Below are 18499 nucleotides of genomic sequence, written 5' to 3'. Positions count from 1 at the left end.
CAACAAAAAAACCTTCCATCCAAAGGGTTTTGCCCCAGTGGCATTATCTTTGGCAGGAAAAAAATAAAGGCTGATACTTATTGAATGCACTTAATATAATTTATTTTCCACAAAATCAATTCTAACAATTGAGATAAACACAAGGAAGATATAACATGCAACACTTCATTTTTGTTCATCAAATTCTTTCTTTTATTTCATTAGTATACCAACAAATTTGATGAGTATTTTGAAATAGCAATATTCTTAATATTAACAGATTTACTAACAAAAACGAGAAAATGAATATGGGCAACAAAATATACAAACCAACAAAAAAAAAACCAGTGAAACGTGTTTGACTGCACTCCTTATGTATCAATATCAATATGAATATTAATATTTTCTTGTATAGAGTACATTTATACAACTTCTAGGCTACTCCAATGAAAGATAACCAATAATGATAACATTATTAATTATACAAATGAGAAACAGGAAACAGTTAACCCAACTAAATGTAATCACACTTGCAGTGCTTGTTGCACTGTGTATATTATGAGCCTATATTTTGATAGAGTTATTGATGCATATTAATAACAATATGGTCAGTCAGGGATCGTTTTTGAGAAAATGATTTAGCATATCAATAGTTATCGCCAAGCCAACATGGCAGTCCAAAAAATAGGACGAATGCTGCCGTTGATTAGCTCCAAGAGGCCATCGCCTCTAGCTAGCTATGTCACACACGAACCTGTGTCCATTATAACCTTCGAACAAGGGGAGGTCAGCCGCTTCCCCTTGCTGGTCTGGCATCTACAGACTAGTTTCAAGGTATTATTGCCTCTTATCAATGTAGAGCAGCCGAACCCAGCAGGCATCGCTAGATATCACAGAAATATGATTCCTGTCCTGTTTGAATGAGTTTGAGTTTAGTTCAGTGGCCCCAGTTTCAGTGAAGGATTCATCACAGATGTCACAATGATAAGGTTTTTTCCCTTCTATAAGAAGTTGAAGTATATCCTAGAGATAATAATTTACAACAGATGCCACAATGATATGGGTTGTCTCATGTTTGGATAAACTAGTGTTTAGTTAAGGATTCGTCACAAAGAATAGGATTTTCCCCTGTATGATTATTTATCCATAAGATAATGATTTGCTACAAATGTCACAATATTGCTTTTCTCCCATATGAATTAGCTTGTGTTTAGTTACGTGACCAGTTTTAGTGAAGCACTTACCACAGATGTGATAGTCATAAGGTTTCTCCCTTGCATGTGTGTTTGTTAGTGGTTAACTTATATCCATGAGGTAATAATTTGCAACAGATGTCACAATATTGTTTCCTCTATGAATATGCTTGGGTTTAGTTAAGTGACCAAGATTCAGCAGATGATTCATCATAACGATAAGGTTTTTTTTTCTCCCCTTTACGAGTAGTTAATATATATCCATGAGATAAAGATTTAATACAGATGTCACAGGGATATATATTTTTACTCCTGTATGAATGTGTTTGTGTTCAGTTAATTGGTTGTCATCAGAAAACGATTTACCAGATATTGAAGTGATATGGTTACTCTCCTGTATGAATAAGTTTGGGTTGAATTAAGTCACCATTTTCAGAGAATGACTTATCACAGACATTGCAGTGATATAGCTTTTCTCCTGTTTGAGTGCACTTGTGTTTTGTAAAGATTCTTCTTTGAAAGAATATGTCCTTCACAGATATCATTGTGATATGGAATTTACCCTGTGTGAATGTGTTCATGTCTGAACCACTACTTTCAGAGAATGATTTATCACAAATATCACAGTGATATGGCTTCTCAATCGCATGGATGTGTTTGTGTTAAGTAACCATCATTAGACAATGATTTACCACACACATCACACAAGGTGTTTCTCTCTTGTATGAATATTTTTATGAGAGTTCAGCGTAGCTTTTTTAGAGAATGACTTACCACAGATATCACAGTGATATGGTTTCTCACCTGTATGAATACGTATGTGTATAGTTAAGTCACAACTTGCACAGAATGACTGACCACAGATATCACAGTGATATGGTTTCTCTCCTGTATGAATACGTTTATGCTTAATTAAATTACCTTTTTGAGAGAATGACTTACCACAGATATCACAATGATATGGTTTCTCTTCTGCATGGATGTATTTGTGTCTACTTAAGTCACCTCTTTGAGAGAATGGTTTACCACAGATATCACAGGGATGTGGCTTCTCACCCGTATGAATTCGTTTGTGTCTGGTGAGACCGTCACCATTAGAAAATGATTTACCGCAGAAATCACAATTATGTGGTTTTTCCAAAGTATGAATACGTTTATGTTTAGTTAAAGAACTATTCTCCGAGAATGATTTACCACAGAAATCACAGAAATATGGCTTTTCCCCTGTATGAATGCGTACGTGAATAGTTAAGTGATCACTTTGATAAAATGATTTACCACAGATATCACAATGATATGGTTTTTCTCCTGTATGAATAAGTTTGTGTTTAGTAATGTTACCTTTTCGGCAGAACGATTTACCACAGATATCACAATTAAATGACGGTTTTCCTTTCTCGTTCTTTACATCATCAGAAAAGTCAATCTTCTGTATTTCACTTTTAACCTTGTTCTCAATTAATTCATTTTCCATAATTTTCGTTTTCTTACGACAACAGACACAAGTTTTCCTCTTTTTGTCCTTGTACTATATACCTAACAAACACTACTGCTGCAATATTTCCATAAGCACCAAATTTTGATTATCTGAGGTTGTTACAAAATTCCTTTGTAATCCAAGTTTAATTAAAATGCAAAGTCTGTTTGTAAATTTTTCAAGCAGTGAAGAAAATAAATGTTGATATTTCTCTCAGTTCCAAAGAAATATTTATTTTTAATTCACCATAGATCTATATAAAAAGGAATATATATATCCATTCTGTGTAACATTTTCCTTTAGTCTTGAAAAGATGGTTAATATTGGTGACAGATCTGACAGAAACAATTCTTTGCTGTTTCTGATATTCTGAAATAATTGAGAAACAAAAAATTTAAATAAAGAAAATATTTAAACAATCATAGACACAACAATGGAAATTTTACATTTTTATAAAGTAAAACTAAATAGAACCAAGCATTTTACTGGAATAAATTAAGTTATCCACTGTTACATTCCAGTTTGAAAATGTATATATAAGATACAGGCATGGTTGTATAATAAGTTTGCTTCTCAACCATATGATTCTGTGTTCAGTCCCACTAACTGGCACATTGGATAAGTGTCTTGTACTACAGCCTTGGGCAGACCAAAACCTTGTGAAATGGATTTAGTAAATGTATATGTATATATGTGCGTATGTTTGTGTCTCCATATCTTGACATTATGTGATAGTTGCAAAATGATTGTCACTGTTATACAAGCATCGTCATTGTTTCCAGTTTGGCCATGGAGAAATATTACCTTGTTTGGAAACAGATGAGTGTTGGTGACAGGAGGGGCACCTGGCCATAGACAATCTGCCTCAATTATCTCCGTCTGACCCATGCAAGCATCAAAAAGTGGATGTTAAATGACGATGATTTATATAGGTGCAGGCGTGGCTGTGTGGTAGGAAGCTTGTTTCCCAACACATGGTTCCGGGTTTAATTAATCAGAGTTTAAAATACAGACAATCCAAATTTGTCATTCAGACGTATTAATGTTCTTCCGTATTTTTCTCCCCATAAATGCATTTAATGGTCAACTGCTGCGAATCTGCGTTCAACACAAGGGAATTCATACGAATATGCAAAATAAAAATTTGCTGCGCGATTTAAGGAGTATTTAGCTGTTATGTTTAGCACATCTCACAACCCCCACGTAATGTCCTCGTTCGTTTGTCTGTAAGACGTATAGATGTTTTTCAATATTCTTCTGCCAATAAACACATTTAATGGTCAAATACTGGGATATGAATAAAAAATTTGGTCTGTCCGTATTTTAAACGCTTGGCCCTTAGTTCATATACAATCATATTGGTAAAATTTATTGTTTATATTTCTACAATACACAATACAACCCCTAATAATATTTCATTATAAAAAATGCGAAGGTCCAGTAGAGTAAAATAGAGAACGAAGGGATCCCTAGGCAAAAAATTGACGAGAACCAATGATCTTGATTTGTCTTGTTATTGATTAAACCTATTTAATTATCGATTTCAGACGATCAATGCTGGGAATTAATATCGCTCTCTAAGCAGCAACACCTAAAGGTTTTCAATTCCTAATGTACACCTTAATTTTAATCGATATATATATATATATATATATATACACCTTACCTGTTATTGCCATTTCAACTAGTGCTTGCAATTAAATACTTTTAAATAACGACGTACCGATAAAGGAAACGGAAGTAAAATGAATCATGTTTCGTTTCTTCTCTACCAAATAAAATCACAAATCTCTAATACCTACCTAAATAGTGGTCGTTGTAGCGATGATGATTATTATGATGAAGTAACCCGGTGGAAAAATTGAAAAAAAAAATAGTGTAGTAGTTGAAGTGCACCGTATATTGAACAACCGTAATTAGTCCGTTCAGAAATTAAAAGGAGAAATCTGCAATAAATGACATTCAATCGATTTTATGTATTCGTTCCGTTTACTCGGGACGAGGTCAAATTTTGTATTTTCCCGGATTGCTTTGGTCGTATTCGCAATCGCATAATTGCAAAACCCTGCTCGATTATTCTTTGTTTCATTAAATCGTCATTCACTGATTCATTACAATACTTCGGTTAATGCAGAAAGGCTACATATTTAGCACCAATGTTATGGAGTTAATTAATCAAATTGTAAATCATTTATTATATTTCGGTAAATACAGAAAAGGTGACGAATATAATTAATACTGGCGGAATTTCTGAATGGCTCACAAGCATAAGTTCCACTTTCCGTTTTATCGGGGATTTTTCAGGGGTGTTTTTCCCTACGCAGGGAAATATATATGTATGTATATATATATATATATATATATATATATATATATATACATGTATATTCTTTTATTTGTGTCGGTCATTTGGCTGCGGACATGCTGGAGCACCGCATTTAGTCGAACAAATCAACCCCAGGACTTATTCTTTGTAAGCGTACTACTTATTCTATCGGTCTCTTTTGCCGAACCGCTAGATTAAGGGGCACATATTTAAGCAGCTACATATAAGGCCCAGCTTTATGAAAAGAAGCTCGTCTTGTGGGGTGAGGGGTGCACGTGTGTGCGTTTGTGCATGTCTCCACATCTTGATGACAAGTGATTGTTGCAGATGTGTATCACCATATAAAATGTGAGGGCTGTTTGTTTCAAACCGCCAATGGAAATGTGACCAACCATGAAGAAATATTACTTTGCATGTAAAATGTGTGATGGGAGGGCATCCAACCAAAGAAAACCTGTCTCAACAAATTCCATTTGATCCATGCCAACATGGAAAAGTGAACATTAAAACAATTATAATTCATAATTCACAAATCTTTAATGAAAATGTTTCTCCCAAAAGAGACTAGATTCATAGATTACAAGAATTCAAAGACAATGGTTTCTTTTTCTTTCTTCAGCTTCATTCATCATGACGTATGTTCTATAATGCATGCATGGCGAACTAATGAGTTTAAATTTATAAGAGAAAGATTGATAAAGACATCAAAGAGGTAACAACAATCTTCTTTATGAAACAGAAGGGACTGCATGGGAATTATATGCTGGAATCCTCAAATGTTAACCATAATAGTTTATATCATAAATGATAATTAAGTCAGTTTAATTCATTTTAATAAACACAGGCACCACCATTTGTTTATAAATTCTTAATTAGACAAAACATGTGCAATTAATGAATGTCTACAAATTTTCCAAGATGTGCTGTTTTGTGTCAATAAAATATATCATAGAATAGTAATTAAGTCAGTTTAATTAATCTCAGTACTCAGTTATGTATAATGATGATATATTCATAAATTGAGTCAATGTGGTTGGTCCCTTCCTTTTGTAGTGAAAGTCATTCTTTATAAATATATTAGACAGCCTCACTTGAAGTTTCACAGTTAAAAGCCTTAGATTCTACCGAAGTTTCACAGTTAAAAGCCTTAGCTTCTACCAAAGTTTCACAGTTTGAAGGCTTAGCCTCTACCAAAGTTTCACGGTTAAAAGGCTTAGCTTCTACCAAAGTTTCACAGTTTGAAGGCTTAGCCTCCACCAAAGTTTCACAGTTTGAAGGCTTAGCCTCCACCAAAGTCTCAGAGATAAAAGGCTTAGTCTCTACCGAAGTTTCAAAGTTAAAAGTCTTAGCTTCTACAGAAGTTTCAGAGTTAAAAGGCTTAGTCTCTACCACAGTTTTACAGTTGAACAGTTTTTCTTTAGCGTGTGTTTGTCTGTGTCTGTTTAGATTACTATTATCCACAAAAGATTTCCCACACACTTCACAGTGATATGGTTTTAATCCAGAATGGCTACGAGTGTGAATAACAAGGCAAGAATTTTGAGTAAACGATTTCCCACATATGTCACAGTGGTATGGTTTTTCTCCAGTGTGTATCCTTCTGTGCCTGATTAAATCACTGTTAGTACCAAATGCTTTCGCACAGACTTCACAATGGAAGTTCTTTTCTCCAGTATGTATTCGTTTGTGTTTTGTTAAGACATTATTAGAGACAAAAGACTTCCAACAGATTTCACAGTGAAACAGTTTTTCTCCAGTGTGACTCCGTTTATGGATTGTAACCTTAGAATTAGTAATAAATGCTTTCCCACATATTTCGCAGGCAAACGGTTTTTCTCCAGAATGTATCCTTTCATGAATGACAAGATTAGCATGATCAAAGAAGGATTTCTCACATATTTCACACTGAAAAAGTTTTTCATCCGTGTGTATTCTTTTATGTCTGTTTAAAACACTACTACAGATGAAAGATTCGCCACACGTTTCACAATGGTACGGTCTTTCTCCCGTGTGAAGTCTTTTGTGTCTTGTTAATTTACAATTTGAGACAAAAGACTTGAAGCATATTTCACAATGATACGGTTTTTCTCCAGTATGTATTCTCCTATGCTTTGTTAAATTACTGTTGGAGACAAATGATTTATTACATATTTCACAATGAAATAGTTTCTCCCCTGTATGACTACGTATGTGGATAACAAGATGAGAATTCTGAGTGAAAGATTTCTCACATATTTCGCAATGATACGGCTTTTCTCCAGTGTGGATTCTTTGATGGCTTATAAAATAACTGTTATATGCAAAATATTTCCCACATATTTCACAATGGAATGGTTTTTCCTTATTGTGTGCGTCTTTATGCGTGAAGAAATCCTGTTCTGAATTGAATGTTTTCCCACAAATCTCACAGCAATATTCAGGAATAGGTTCAATTACTGATGCTTGATTAATAAATATTTCACTCCATAAAGGTTTCTCGTCTCTGTCTGTCGATGCTGCTGAATCTACATCGGTAAAATTAGTTGTGGTAGAAGTGTCCAAGTCCTTAACGTTTTCCATATCAATTCTTCAGGAATCTGAGACAGAAATCTGAGAAATGTCTTCAAATATTATCTCTGACGGTTTAGCTTTTAGTCGTGAATCGTGGATTTCGGCTTACAAGTGTGGAAATTATATATTTTTTTATAAAGAATAAAACTTTTTGAATGGTACAACAATGCACTATAATATAAAAAAATGGATTATATACCTGTTGTAATTTAGTTATCTATAGTCCGATGATATTTCGGAATTACAATTCCTTCTTCAGATATTCTTAGATGGAGTCTCTGCTATAAACTGTTTTCTAATGGTTAACTCACCATAAGAGTTTAAAGTCCTTTCCAATTTCCATACAAAAACAGACTCTTGTAGGCGAAAAGACTTATAATTTCTGCATTATCAATACGGCAGTGTAAGATAAAAGAAAATGTGTATATGTACACAAGTAGATGCCTAATAAATGATATGTATATATATATGTGCCTTTGTATGCGTGTATGTACGCATTTATACTGTGCACTGCAGATAAAAGAAAAGTCCCTGTGTTTTGTTGTATTTCTTTTTTTTTTTTTTTTTAAGTCAAGCAGGGTCAGGAAACCTATTCCCTCATTTGTTGGTAATTAGAATGGATCCTCCTCTGTCCTGATCTTGAGTAAATAAATCAAGAAAAAAAACAATTAACGATGTGGTCTGCAGACGAAATGATAAATAATTAAAGGGATGGAACGCCGACTTTGAAATATGTAACTCACCCGATATCATCCACTAACATTAACGTAACATAATTACTACACGTTATAATTATATTAGCTGAACTAATTAGAGACTAATTAGCAGTAACGTAGGTGATACTCCTCCATTGACAAATTCCCCCTGTCTGAAATATACACCGGTGTCATTCACAATTTTTTCCCTCTCTCAATAAACACCGGCATAATTTACTGAAAAGCCACATTTCATTCTGCCAATATTCTGACACTCATAAGTGACAACATCCACAACTTTACGCGTTTAAGCGTGACAGCTTGCTTTGTCATTTCTTTTAAGCGCCTCCTCTCTTCCCTATCCTCCCTCGTTCCGCGTGACTGAGTCTCTAAGACGTGTGAAAGAGAAGCAACCGTTGGCACTGCCAGATAATCAACTAAACTGGTCCGATCCCCCAGAATACTTGAGACGGGGATACATTAGAGAGGTTTCCCAGTGCCCCCAACTTTTCAACCCATATATATATTTATTCATTTATTTATATATATATATATATATATATATATATATATATATATATATATATATACACACACAGCAGTTCATATAGTTTTGGTTTTATGAGAAGCTTTGTGATTTTATTCGTTAGTGAGAAGTCACATGACACGGACTTCCTGTTTCCGGTCATGGCTTCGTGAGATCGCGTCGTAATAACTAAATATATTTTACAGTAAACACTGGTTTTATACAGCAACAACAGGTAAGGTATATATAATATATATGTTGTTTAGTAAACATTAAGGTGAACATCGGGTAATCGAAAACTTTTTGTTACCGGTATTAAGTCCGGTATAATTACACAAGTTGCCCCTCCCACTGTCTTTGTTTCCTCATAAGTTTAATTAAAATGAGTGTTTTATAATGGGATGTTCCACTGATAATTTTCAGACGATCGAGGTTACGATTATAACACAATGTGGGAAAAATAAACAAAGAAAAACATGTTGGGTGAGGGATATTTCACGTGTTTCGACTTTGTTTCCTCATAGATTTTTTATGATACAGATTAGAGTTAAGTCCGGGAAAAAAATTATTCTTAAGGATTGTGGCTGTAACCACGCTTTGCTTTTGGAATATCTTGAATAGATATTTTTAATAAAATGGCATAACTCCACATATATAGGGTTGGCCAAAAGCCGCCTGACAGTATATAGTTTTAATTCCAGGATTTATTTATGCTTAACAACTGAATGGATTTAATAAAACGATGTAAATATGAAACATAAAAATTGTTCAAACTGAAGTCCTTCAGCGATACATTTTTCCATTCGAGTCTACAGAATTACAGATTGTATTTATGGAATTTTGATTTGCTGTCTGATTATGTTGCCTCATAACATCCAGTAAAATTGATATCTTTTAATGAATGTTTCTATAAATACGCTTCAGATTGTGTAGATTACGACTATATTGGAATTTGTTGTGAACATTTTTTTCCTGTGGGTTGAAAGGAGTTTCGGAAAATTCACACGAGACGGCTTTGTTTCCTCATAAGCAAAAGCTACTTACCACACAGCCACTGCTGCGCCTTTTTCTTTAAAAAAAAGTATTCATTTATCCCCAGAGGGGGGAAAAGGTGGAACACTCTACCCCCCCCCCCCCCCCCACCACCACCACCACCACCACCACCACCATCTTTTCTTCTTTTACCATTTTCTCATTAAATTCTGATATAATTAATCTACGCCAGTGATTTTCATCGTGGGGCCTGGTGCCATAGTTATTGCTCAAGGTTCTCATTAAAAGTGATTCGCTGTTTTTTTTTTCTTAGTCAATATCTTGTTTCAGTCTTAAGACTACGGCCATGCTGGAGCATCACCTTGAATTTTTAGTCAAATGAACCAGTGGTCTTTATTTTTATTTTTTTAATCTGGATACTTATTCTATTGGTTCCTTTTGCCAGACTGCTAAGTTACGGGAACATAAAAACACCAACACTGGTTGTTAAGTGGTGGGGGTGGGGGTGGGGACAAAGACTGATACAAAGATGCACACACACACACACATAGCTATATACATATATGGTGGGCTTCTTTCAGTTTCCGTCTACCAAATCTACTCACAAGGCTTTGGTCAGCATGAAGCCATAGTAGAGAAACACATGTCGAAGGTGTCAGACAGTGGGACTGAACCTGGAACCAGGCCATTGGTAAGCAAGCTTCTTACCATATAACCACGCCCCTGAAAAGAATTTCACAAAAAAGGGCAAGGGTGGAAAGTTATGGAAAAAAAGGTGGAGACAAAAATTTAAATAAATCAAATTTCAAAACATATTCTTGTGATGTGTAATCTTAATCTTCATAATCTCAAAGCATAAAAATCTGAAGAACGTATAAATTTTGGTGTAATAGATAATTTCCGAGTCTCTCTCTAAAAGACATCTCAACGCTTCTAAAAGCAAACTTCGTTTGTTTACTTACGTTTGTCGTAATTTGAATTTAACATATGAGAGCGTCTCATAAAGCGAGATTTATATATCTTAATTTGCAGAGGAATTTGTAGTGGGTAGTTTAGCTTAATCGGTCAAAGCATCGTGACATGTAATCACGGGGATGTGAGTTCGAGTCCACAGCTAGCCACCTACACTTTTCTCTGCAAAATAGGGATAGTTTATCCTGTTCAGGCTATATTATTAGCATTATTCTGCGAGTGAGAATTTAAAATCACTTTTTTAACTTTCTAAAAGACATCTCAACGCTTCTAAAAGCAAACTTCGTTTGTTTATTTACGTTTGTCGTAATTTGAATTTAGAATTACCACATTATTATTATCATGGTAATACTTGTATAAGTAGTCTATTTTGGGCATAAGTGTGCTGCCACCAATCCGAATCCAAAAAATATTTTTGTTATGCATCTACAATTTTTCTTTATTAAAATGTAAAATTTCTGTTGTTCTACCTTTTTGTCTTAAGTAGTCTCTGTATCTTAAATTCTTATTTCTTTCATTTCAGAATATCAGAAACAGCAAAGAATTGTTTGCTTCTGATGCATCACCAATATTTATTACAAATGAGTCTGCAGCAACTTCAGATAATCATCAAAATTCACAGAATGGATATAACCCTGTTTATATAAATCTATAGTTGAATTTCTGATAAATATCTCTTTAAAACTGAGAGAAATATTTTTCTTCACTGCTTGAAAAGTTTACAAACTGATTTTGCATTTTAATTGAACTTTGGATTACAAATGAGTCTGCAGCAACTTCAGATAATCATCAAAATTCACAGCTGATGGAAATATAGCAGCAGTGATATTTGCTCAGAGTAAAATAGAACAAAACTAGTATATATTGTAGTAAGAAAAAAAAACAAAAACTGATGGAAAGTGAGATTAGTGAGAACAATGTTGCTCGTAAAATATTGGCTAAAAGTATTGTTTTACCCGATGACTTGAAGAATGAGAAAGGAAGAACTTCATTTAATTGTGATGTCTGTGGTAAATCGTTTTCCCAAAATTGTAAACTGACTAAACATAAATCTATTCATACAGGAGAGAGGCCATATTGCTGTGATATCTGTGGTAAATCATTCTCGCAAAAGGGTAACTTAATCATTCACAAACGTATCCATACAGGGGAAAAACCATATCCTTGTCACATCTGTGGTGAGGCATTTTCTCTAAAAGGTAACCTGATTACTCACCAACGTATCCATACTGGAGAAAAACCTTATGTTTGTGATATCTGTGATAAACCATTCTCTCAAAAGCATAAATTAGTTACACACCAACGCATTCATACCGGAGAGAAACCATATCACTGTGACACCTGTGGGGAATCATTCTCTCAAAGTATTCATCTCACTAAACACATACGCATTCACACAGGCGAAAAACCATATCACTGTGATATTTGTAGTAAATCCTTCTCTCAGAGTAGCAGCCTTACTAAACATAAGGCTACCCACACAGAAGAAAAACCATATCACTGTGATATTTGTACTGAATCATTTTCTCAAAGTGCTCAATTAACTAAACACATACGTATTCATACAGGATAACCATATCTTTGTGATATCTGTGGGGAATCTTTCTTAACCATTCATCTATTCATACAGGTGTAAAACCCCATATCTGTGATTTCTATGGTAAATTTTTTTTTTTTTTGTGAAATAAATACTTAACTACACACAAATATACAGGAATGGGTGTGTGTGTGTGTGTGTGTTCTTTACTTGACATCGCATGATAGTTGTAAATGAGAATCCCTGTCATACAAGCAGTGTCGTTCATTTCCAATATTCTGCAAAAGAACGTGGTTGGTCATGGAGGAAGTATTACCTTTCTTTGGAAATAGTTGAGGGTTGGGGACAGGAAAAGCATCCAACTGCAGAAAATCTGCTCAATAAACCCTGGCACATGCAAGCATAGGAAAGAGGACCTTAAAATGAGGATAATATGTTTATCTGTCTGTCTATTTAATCTGCGTATGTATATATATGCACACACACACATGCACAAGGGGGTTCCTGGACAGTTCCTAACTTAGAAAATATGGGAGGATCAGTTAATTAGGATTTTATGCAACATATTCCCATCTCAGTTTTTCTAATCCCTGTAAAAGAACTCAAAAGGTGGGGTCCCCGCCCCCTGTAGCAGCGATCACTTCTGAATTGGAGTGAAATTTCATTCCCTTAAGATGTTTCTTCAGTTCTGGAAAGAGGTGATAGTTGAAGAGGGCCAAGTCAGGAGAATAAGATGGATGATCTACCAATTCAAAGCCAAAGTTGGTATTTTCCATAGAGTCTCATATGCTGCGTGTGCTAAAGCATTGTCCGGCAAAAACAGGATGCCACATCTCATCTTCAAAGCTTCACAGTTTGTGCAACAGAGACTTGTAGTATTCAGTGTTGATTGTGCAACTCGTTAGCAGGTACTTTATGAGGTGTAGTCCTTCTTTGTCCCAGAACGCTGAAGCCAGAATCTGACCAGCTGACTTCTGAACATGGAACTTCTTGGGGACACAGTGAAGGTTTTGTGACGATTACTCCATTGAATGCTGCTTGGTCTGGGGTTCGTCCGTCTGGAGTTCATAATGATGAAGCTAAGCTTCATTCATGGTGACTAAACAAGCCATAAAGTCAACCTCTCTTGCTGCAAACTGGTCCAAAATCACCTTTGATGTCAACACTCTGATGCGCTTCCGATCTGTGTTCAGGCATTTCAGCACCTATTTTGCGGGAAGCTTTGTGTCCAGGATGCTGTGGATGAGGTGGCCAAAACTTTTGTGGGGAAATCCTGTCACAGCTATGACTTTAGCTGAAATCCAGCACTCGTCAAGAATCATGATGTGTACAGTGTCGCCTTTGTCCTCTGTAATATAGAAGTTGGCCATCTTGATCAGGGTTCGTCTATGACCTCAAAACGACCAGTCCAGAACCTTGACATCCATATCTTCACTGTGGAGTAAGATGGGCAGCCATCGTTCAAGACTGCCTTCATCCCATCATGGATTTCCGCAGCTCCCTTCGCCTTGCAAAAGAGGAACTTCGTGTGTTTCAATTTTACCAAAATCCACTGTAGGAGCTGCCATCATGCATTAATTCTGCATTGGAGCCTGGTGTCGCCTCCTGGTCCACCAGTCCTCAGTCAATCGTCCAACCCATGCTAGCATGGAAAGCCAACGTTAAACGACGATGATGAAGAGAAAGATATATTGTATACCATATTTATTTGATTTTGTGGCACAAATAGGAAAACAGAACTCAAAACATGAGTGTTTATATACATATTTTGTAACTTCTGTTGATTGAATAATAAATATATATATATATATTTGTTTTGTTTGTATGTGACATTTTGTAGTTATTGGAGAGTGGCAGCAGTCACATGATACATTCCGCTAATATGAAATGTTTTTTTCTCTTTTATTTGTTCTAAATTTGACTGTGGCCATGCTGGGACACGCTTTGAAGAATTTCAGTGAAACAATTTTAAAAAATAAGTCAGACTTATTTTTTTTAAGCCTCTAACTTATTCTATCAGTCTCCTTTTACAAACTGCTTTGTTACAGGGATGTAAACATACCAGCACCAGTTAAATGGTGGTGGGGGACAAACACAGACACAAAGGCATGCACACATAGGATTATATGTATACATGCATACATAGGATTATAAGGCAGGGAGCTGGCAGAATTGTTAGCATGCCAGGCTAAATGCTTTTCGGTGTTTCATCTGTCTTTATGTTCTGAGTTCAAATTCTGTCAAGGTTGACTTTGTCCTCTCATGATCAATAAAATAAGTACCAGTTAAGTACTGGGGTTGATGTAATCAACTGGCCCCTTCCCCTGAAAGCAAGACATTTGTACTATAGAGCCAGAGGCAGTTTCAGCCTGGTTTGTATCAAAAGGGTTAAGCATTCAATATGCATTTAATATGGGAAAAATGAGTAAACAACACATTTTGTAGTTTTTAAGCATTCTATATGCATTTAACAATTGCAGCGTGGAAAGTGTTTATAAGCCACTTACGAAAAACACAAAAATTGTTAGATTCACTTCAACATTTAAATTTAATTTGTCAAAATATTTTCGTCGCTTTGAGACCGCGACCTGTTCACTGACAAAATTCCGTGCTGCATTAAATTTAAATGTTGAAGTGAATCTAACGACTTTTGTGTCTTTCGTTCCAGCATACGATCTCAGATCAGGTCACTTGCTATGCAAATATGCATTTAATATGAATAAAAAAGAGTAAACAACACATTTTGTAGTTTTAAGCATTCAATATGGGAATTCAATAAGCATTTAATATAGGAAAAAATGAGTAAACAACACATTTTGTAGTTTTAAGCATTGAATATGCATTTAATATGAGTAAAAAAAGAGTAAACAGCACATTTTGTAGTTTTAAGAGCAGAAAAAACAAACTGTAAACAGATGAAACCTCAAAATATCCATTGCAGCAGAAAAAACAAACTGGAGTCCAGTTTGGCAAAAAAGAGTAAACAGCTCGTTAGTTCAGTTCATGAAAAACGAAAGTTTGCAATGCACTCAAATAATTTATCAAGCAAATTACAATTTGCATATTTCCTGCGCCACATAAACTCGCAGAGATAGGAGTTAACCATAGACGGGTGAGTGCCACGGCGTCGTTTAATACTTTCTTTTATAGAGGCCTGTGTACTCTCCACTTGTTGAATGTCAGTACCATCTTCCAATTTAATAAACCCAATGCTTTGGTCCACTGTACTATGTTCAAAATAATAACCATCAATTTTGGGAATGTGAGAGTATGTTCTCCACAAATCGCTATAAATTGTGGTTCCTGGAAGAATCAACTTCTGTATGCATTCCTCAAGTGTGTCACGATTCCGACACGGCACCGCATAAAGGAAAACCTGTTTGGTCTCGTGACACACCCCTCCATAAACCCACTGCTCAGGTAGGATCTCACCGTTGTTGTATTTAAGTCTTGAAAAGACCGTTTCGTCCATCTCAACAATCTTCCCAGGACCCCCAATCTTAACTGGGTTGCGGATCAGGTCCTCCGCACATATCTCCCGAACAAAGCTGTTGTATTCAACCGCCGTGCTGTGGCTCATGCCCAGTTTTTCAACACAAAACTGGACTGAAGTCAAATCCTTGACCCATGAGTGAAGGAATAGCACTACGGTCCTTAGGGGAAGGGTTCTGCCTTCCAACCACGTACCTTTTCTCACTGATACAGACTCCATGCATCCTCTGTGGGAGCAGCGCCAGTAAATGTTCCGACCACGAACTTTTTTCAACATATAATGCTTTTTGTTCTTGCATACTTTTATTTTAGGAATGATACCCTTCTCTTGCAAGTAAGAAACTGCATCCGCCTCTGTTTTTAGGGTCTCCATCTTTTAAGAAAGGTGAGTATCAAAAATACAATGTGAAATATCCCAAAACAGTAACAGATTGGTACAAGCAGGAAAACACAGTGTGAAATATCAGTTTATAAACCCAAGTGGCCTTCGTAGGATTTTCGAGCGAGATCGTTGCCAGTGCCCCTGGACTGGCTCTTGTGCGGGTGGCACATAAAATACACCATTTTGAGCGTGGCCGTTGCCAGTACCGCCTGACTGGCCTTTGTGCGGGTGACCCGTAAAAGCACCCACTACACTCTCTTCTGAGTGGTTGGCGTTAGGAAGGGCATCCAGCTGTACAAACTCTGCCGAATCAGATTGGAGCCTGGTGTAGCCATCTGGTTTCACCAGTCCTCAGTCAAATCGTCCAACCCATGCTAGCATGGAAGGCGGACGTTAAACGATGATGAAGTGATTTATGCAGGAGAATTCCAATGCTCGGCTGGTTAAAATGGATCTGATGTAAATAATTCTTTGAGGCCAGTGTCATTTGATGCTCTGAAATTATAGAAAATGAGAACTTTGTAAGATATAGAGGCTAATTAAAAAGCAGAGGCTGGAGGCACAATGGCCCAGTGGTTAGGGCAGCGGACTCGCGGTTTCGATTCCCAGACCGGGCGTTGTGAGTGTTTATTGAGCGAAAACACCTAAAGTTCCACGAGGCTCCGGCAGGGGATGGTGGCGAACCCTGCTGTACTCTTTCGCCACAACTTTCTCTCACTCTTACTTCCTGTTTCTGTTGTACCTGTAATTCAAAGGGTCAACCGTGTCACGCTGAATATCCCCGAGAACTATGTTAAGGGTACACGTGTCTGTGGAGTGCTCAGCCACTTGCACGTTAATTTCACGAGCAGGCTGTTCCATTGATTGGATCACCTGGAACCCTCGTCGTCGTAACGAGGGTTAGGATTTGGGTTAGGGTTAGGGTTTTAGGGTTAGTGTAGGGGAAAAAAGTCAAAATTGAAGAAGTTGGGGAAAAGATTTCACAATGCCGGTTTTTGGCAATTTTCCGGAACCTCCGTATCCGAAAACGGGGATTTTTGGCAAAAAAAAAATTAGAAAAATAAACAAATTTGGGAGAAAATGGGGGGGAGGGGTAAAAACAATAACACCGTCTTCTATAGAACCGCCACATTTTATGAATAAACGGATAGGGATAAATAGATAGATAGACAAATAAATGGATGAAAAAGTTCAAAATTTAAAATTGTGGGAGGGGGTGTGTGAAATTTGAGCTCCTTATAATTGATTATTAAATATTAATGTTTGTTTCTCATAAAATGGTGTTTATTTAATTTACATTATATTATTATTATTTACGATTATTTAAGGCAAACACAAGTAAAACGGAAATTCTTTTCACTTTAATGTTTTTGTTTGTATTTTATTTCGATTTGCATATGTTCGTCAATTCGCTATGATTTCTTTAAAGTAAACAAAATTAAAAAATTTAAATTGGGGGAGGCGGGGTTAAAATTATTATTTTTTTTTTTTGCATATTCGTAATCTCTGTGCCATCCAAAACGTACGAATACGAAAAATATTTTTCAGAAAAAAATACATTTTTCAAGGAGAGTTGCGAAACTGCATAAGCCCCTAAAATTCAAATCCTAAATCGAAGGAAAGACAAATACCAGCGAAAACAACAACAACAAAAAAACATCAATTTAATACTGTGCGTTTCCTTAAGACTAATTAAACTGACTTAATTATTATATTTAAAGACAATAAAACACCATGATTTAGAATTTTAGTCGATAATTGGGGAGTCCAGCATTTCGTTTCTATTGTGGCCCCTTCTGTTTTGTATCTGAGGTTGTTGTTTTACGTAAATAATAGAAAAAATTACCTTATTCACCCAGGTTGTTTCAGTATTTTTACGACGAGAAAGAGGAGCGAAAATATCTTTTCTTTCCTCAATCAAACAAAGAGATTCAGGTTGCAGTGGCTACCTGTGACGAGATTCGAACCTGCTGCCTTCTCAGCGAAAAAGATCTCTTATCTCGGCCCATGAATTAACAGTCTCTACCTCTGACGTCACTTCCGCTTCAATGTCATTTGCAAATCATTAATGTGAGATATCTCTTAAATAATTGCTGAAAAGAAATTGCTGCATAATTTATATTGTGTTATATTTGAAAGCAACGGAAGCTAAAATACGAACACAAACTTTAATTAACGAGATAATGATTATTATATACAAAGGAGTTAGGGTCATAACATGAGTTGTCTTTCTTTGCGTGCGCATTACATGTCTTTTTAATTTCTAGTATCACACTGGTACCGTGTTGTTGTTGCTGTTTCATCCTTTCCCAGTTACCTTTTAATCATGTTTTATAACAATATCCATTACGATACATTTCCCCAAGCATCACTACCA

At 35.9% G+C, this 18499-nt stretch overlaps 4 protein-coding genes across 6 annotated transcripts; 1 reads left to right on the top strand and 3 right to left on the bottom strand.

Annotated features, from left to right (window-relative positions):
• Nucleotides 1–80: 80 nt before the first annotated feature.
• Nucleotides 81–8395, bottom strand: LOC106877424 (uncharacterized). 3 transcript variants are annotated; one of them, XM_014926325.3, is made up of 2 exons: nucleotides 7725–8395; nucleotides 81–3018 (listed from the first exon to the last, which is right to left on the bottom strand). In XM_014926325.3, exon 2 carries the CDS (start codon nucleotides 2644–2646, stop codon nucleotides 1873–1875), a length of 774 nt encoding a protein of 257 aa, XP_014781811.1. In that variant the 5' UTR covers nucleotides 2647–3018; nucleotides 7725–8395; the 3' UTR covers nucleotides 81–1872. The 3 variants fall into 3 exon arrangements, with proteins under 3 accessions (XP_014781811.1, XP_014781809.1, XP_014781808.1); XM_014926323.3 differs by lacking the exon at nucleotides 7725–8395 and adding an exon at nucleotides 4452–5352; XM_014926322.3 differs by lacking the exon at nucleotides 7725–8395 and adding an exon at nucleotides 4316–4436.
• LOC106877422 (uncharacterized) lies at nucleotides 5494–8395 on the bottom strand. The gene has a single exon (XM_014926320.3). It carries the CDS (start codon nucleotides 7532–7534, stop codon nucleotides 6053–6055), a length of 1482 nt encoding a protein of 493 aa, XP_014781806.3. The 5' UTR covers nucleotides 7535–8395; the 3' UTR covers nucleotides 5494–6052.
• A 431-nt stretch (nucleotides 8396–8826) lies between these two features.
• On the top strand, nucleotides 8827–14056 carry LOC149130405 (uncharacterized). The gene is made up of 2 exons (XM_089344977.1): nucleotides 8827–8981; nucleotides 11235–14056. Exon 2 carries the CDS (start codon nucleotides 11604–11606, stop codon nucleotides 12282–12284), a length of 681 nt encoding a protein of 226 aa, XP_089201103.1. The 5' UTR covers nucleotides 8827–8981; nucleotides 11235–11603; the 3' UTR covers nucleotides 12285–14056.
• A 1006-nt stretch (nucleotides 14057–15062) lies between these two features.
• LOC149130404 (male abnormal protein mab-31-like) lies at nucleotides 15063–18108 on the bottom strand. The gene is made up of 2 exons (XM_089344976.1): nucleotides 17969–18108; nucleotides 15063–16617 (listed from the first exon to the last, which is right to left on the bottom strand). Exon 2 carries the CDS (start codon nucleotides 16111–16113, stop codon nucleotides 15250–15252), a length of 864 nt encoding a protein of 287 aa, XP_089201102.1. The 5' UTR covers nucleotides 16114–16617; nucleotides 17969–18108; the 3' UTR covers nucleotides 15063–15249.
• Between the last annotated feature and the right edge of the window lie 391 nt (nucleotides 18109–18499).

Source organism: Octopus bimaculoides, chromosome 29 (assembly GCF_046866305.1).
Source record: "Octopus bimaculoides isolate indiv1 chromosome 29, ASM4686630v1, whole genome shotgun sequence".
In the NCBI taxonomy this organism is placed as follows: domain Eukaryota; kingdom Metazoa; phylum Mollusca; class Cephalopoda; order Octopoda; family Octopodidae; genus Octopus; species Octopus bimaculoides.
This window is presented reverse-complemented; position numbering and strand designations above follow the sequence as displayed.

Bases quoted from the DNA above. Each gene is read 5' to 3' on its own strand.
- LOC106877424 (XM_014926325.3), bottom strand. From the start codon at position 2,646: ATGGAAAATGAATTAATTGAGAACAAGGTTAAAAGTGAAATACAGAAG.
- LOC106877422 (XM_014926320.3), bottom strand. From the start codon at position 7,534: ATGGAAAACGTTAAGGACTTGGACACTTCTACCACAACTAATTTTACC.
- LOC149130405 (XM_089344977.1), top strand. From the start codon at position 11,604: ATGGAAAGTGAGATTAGTGAGAACAATGTTGCTCGTAAAATATTGGCT.
- LOC149130404 (XM_089344976.1), bottom strand. From the start codon at position 16,113: ATGGAGACCCTAAAAACAGAGGCGGATGCAGTTTCTTACTTGCAAGAG.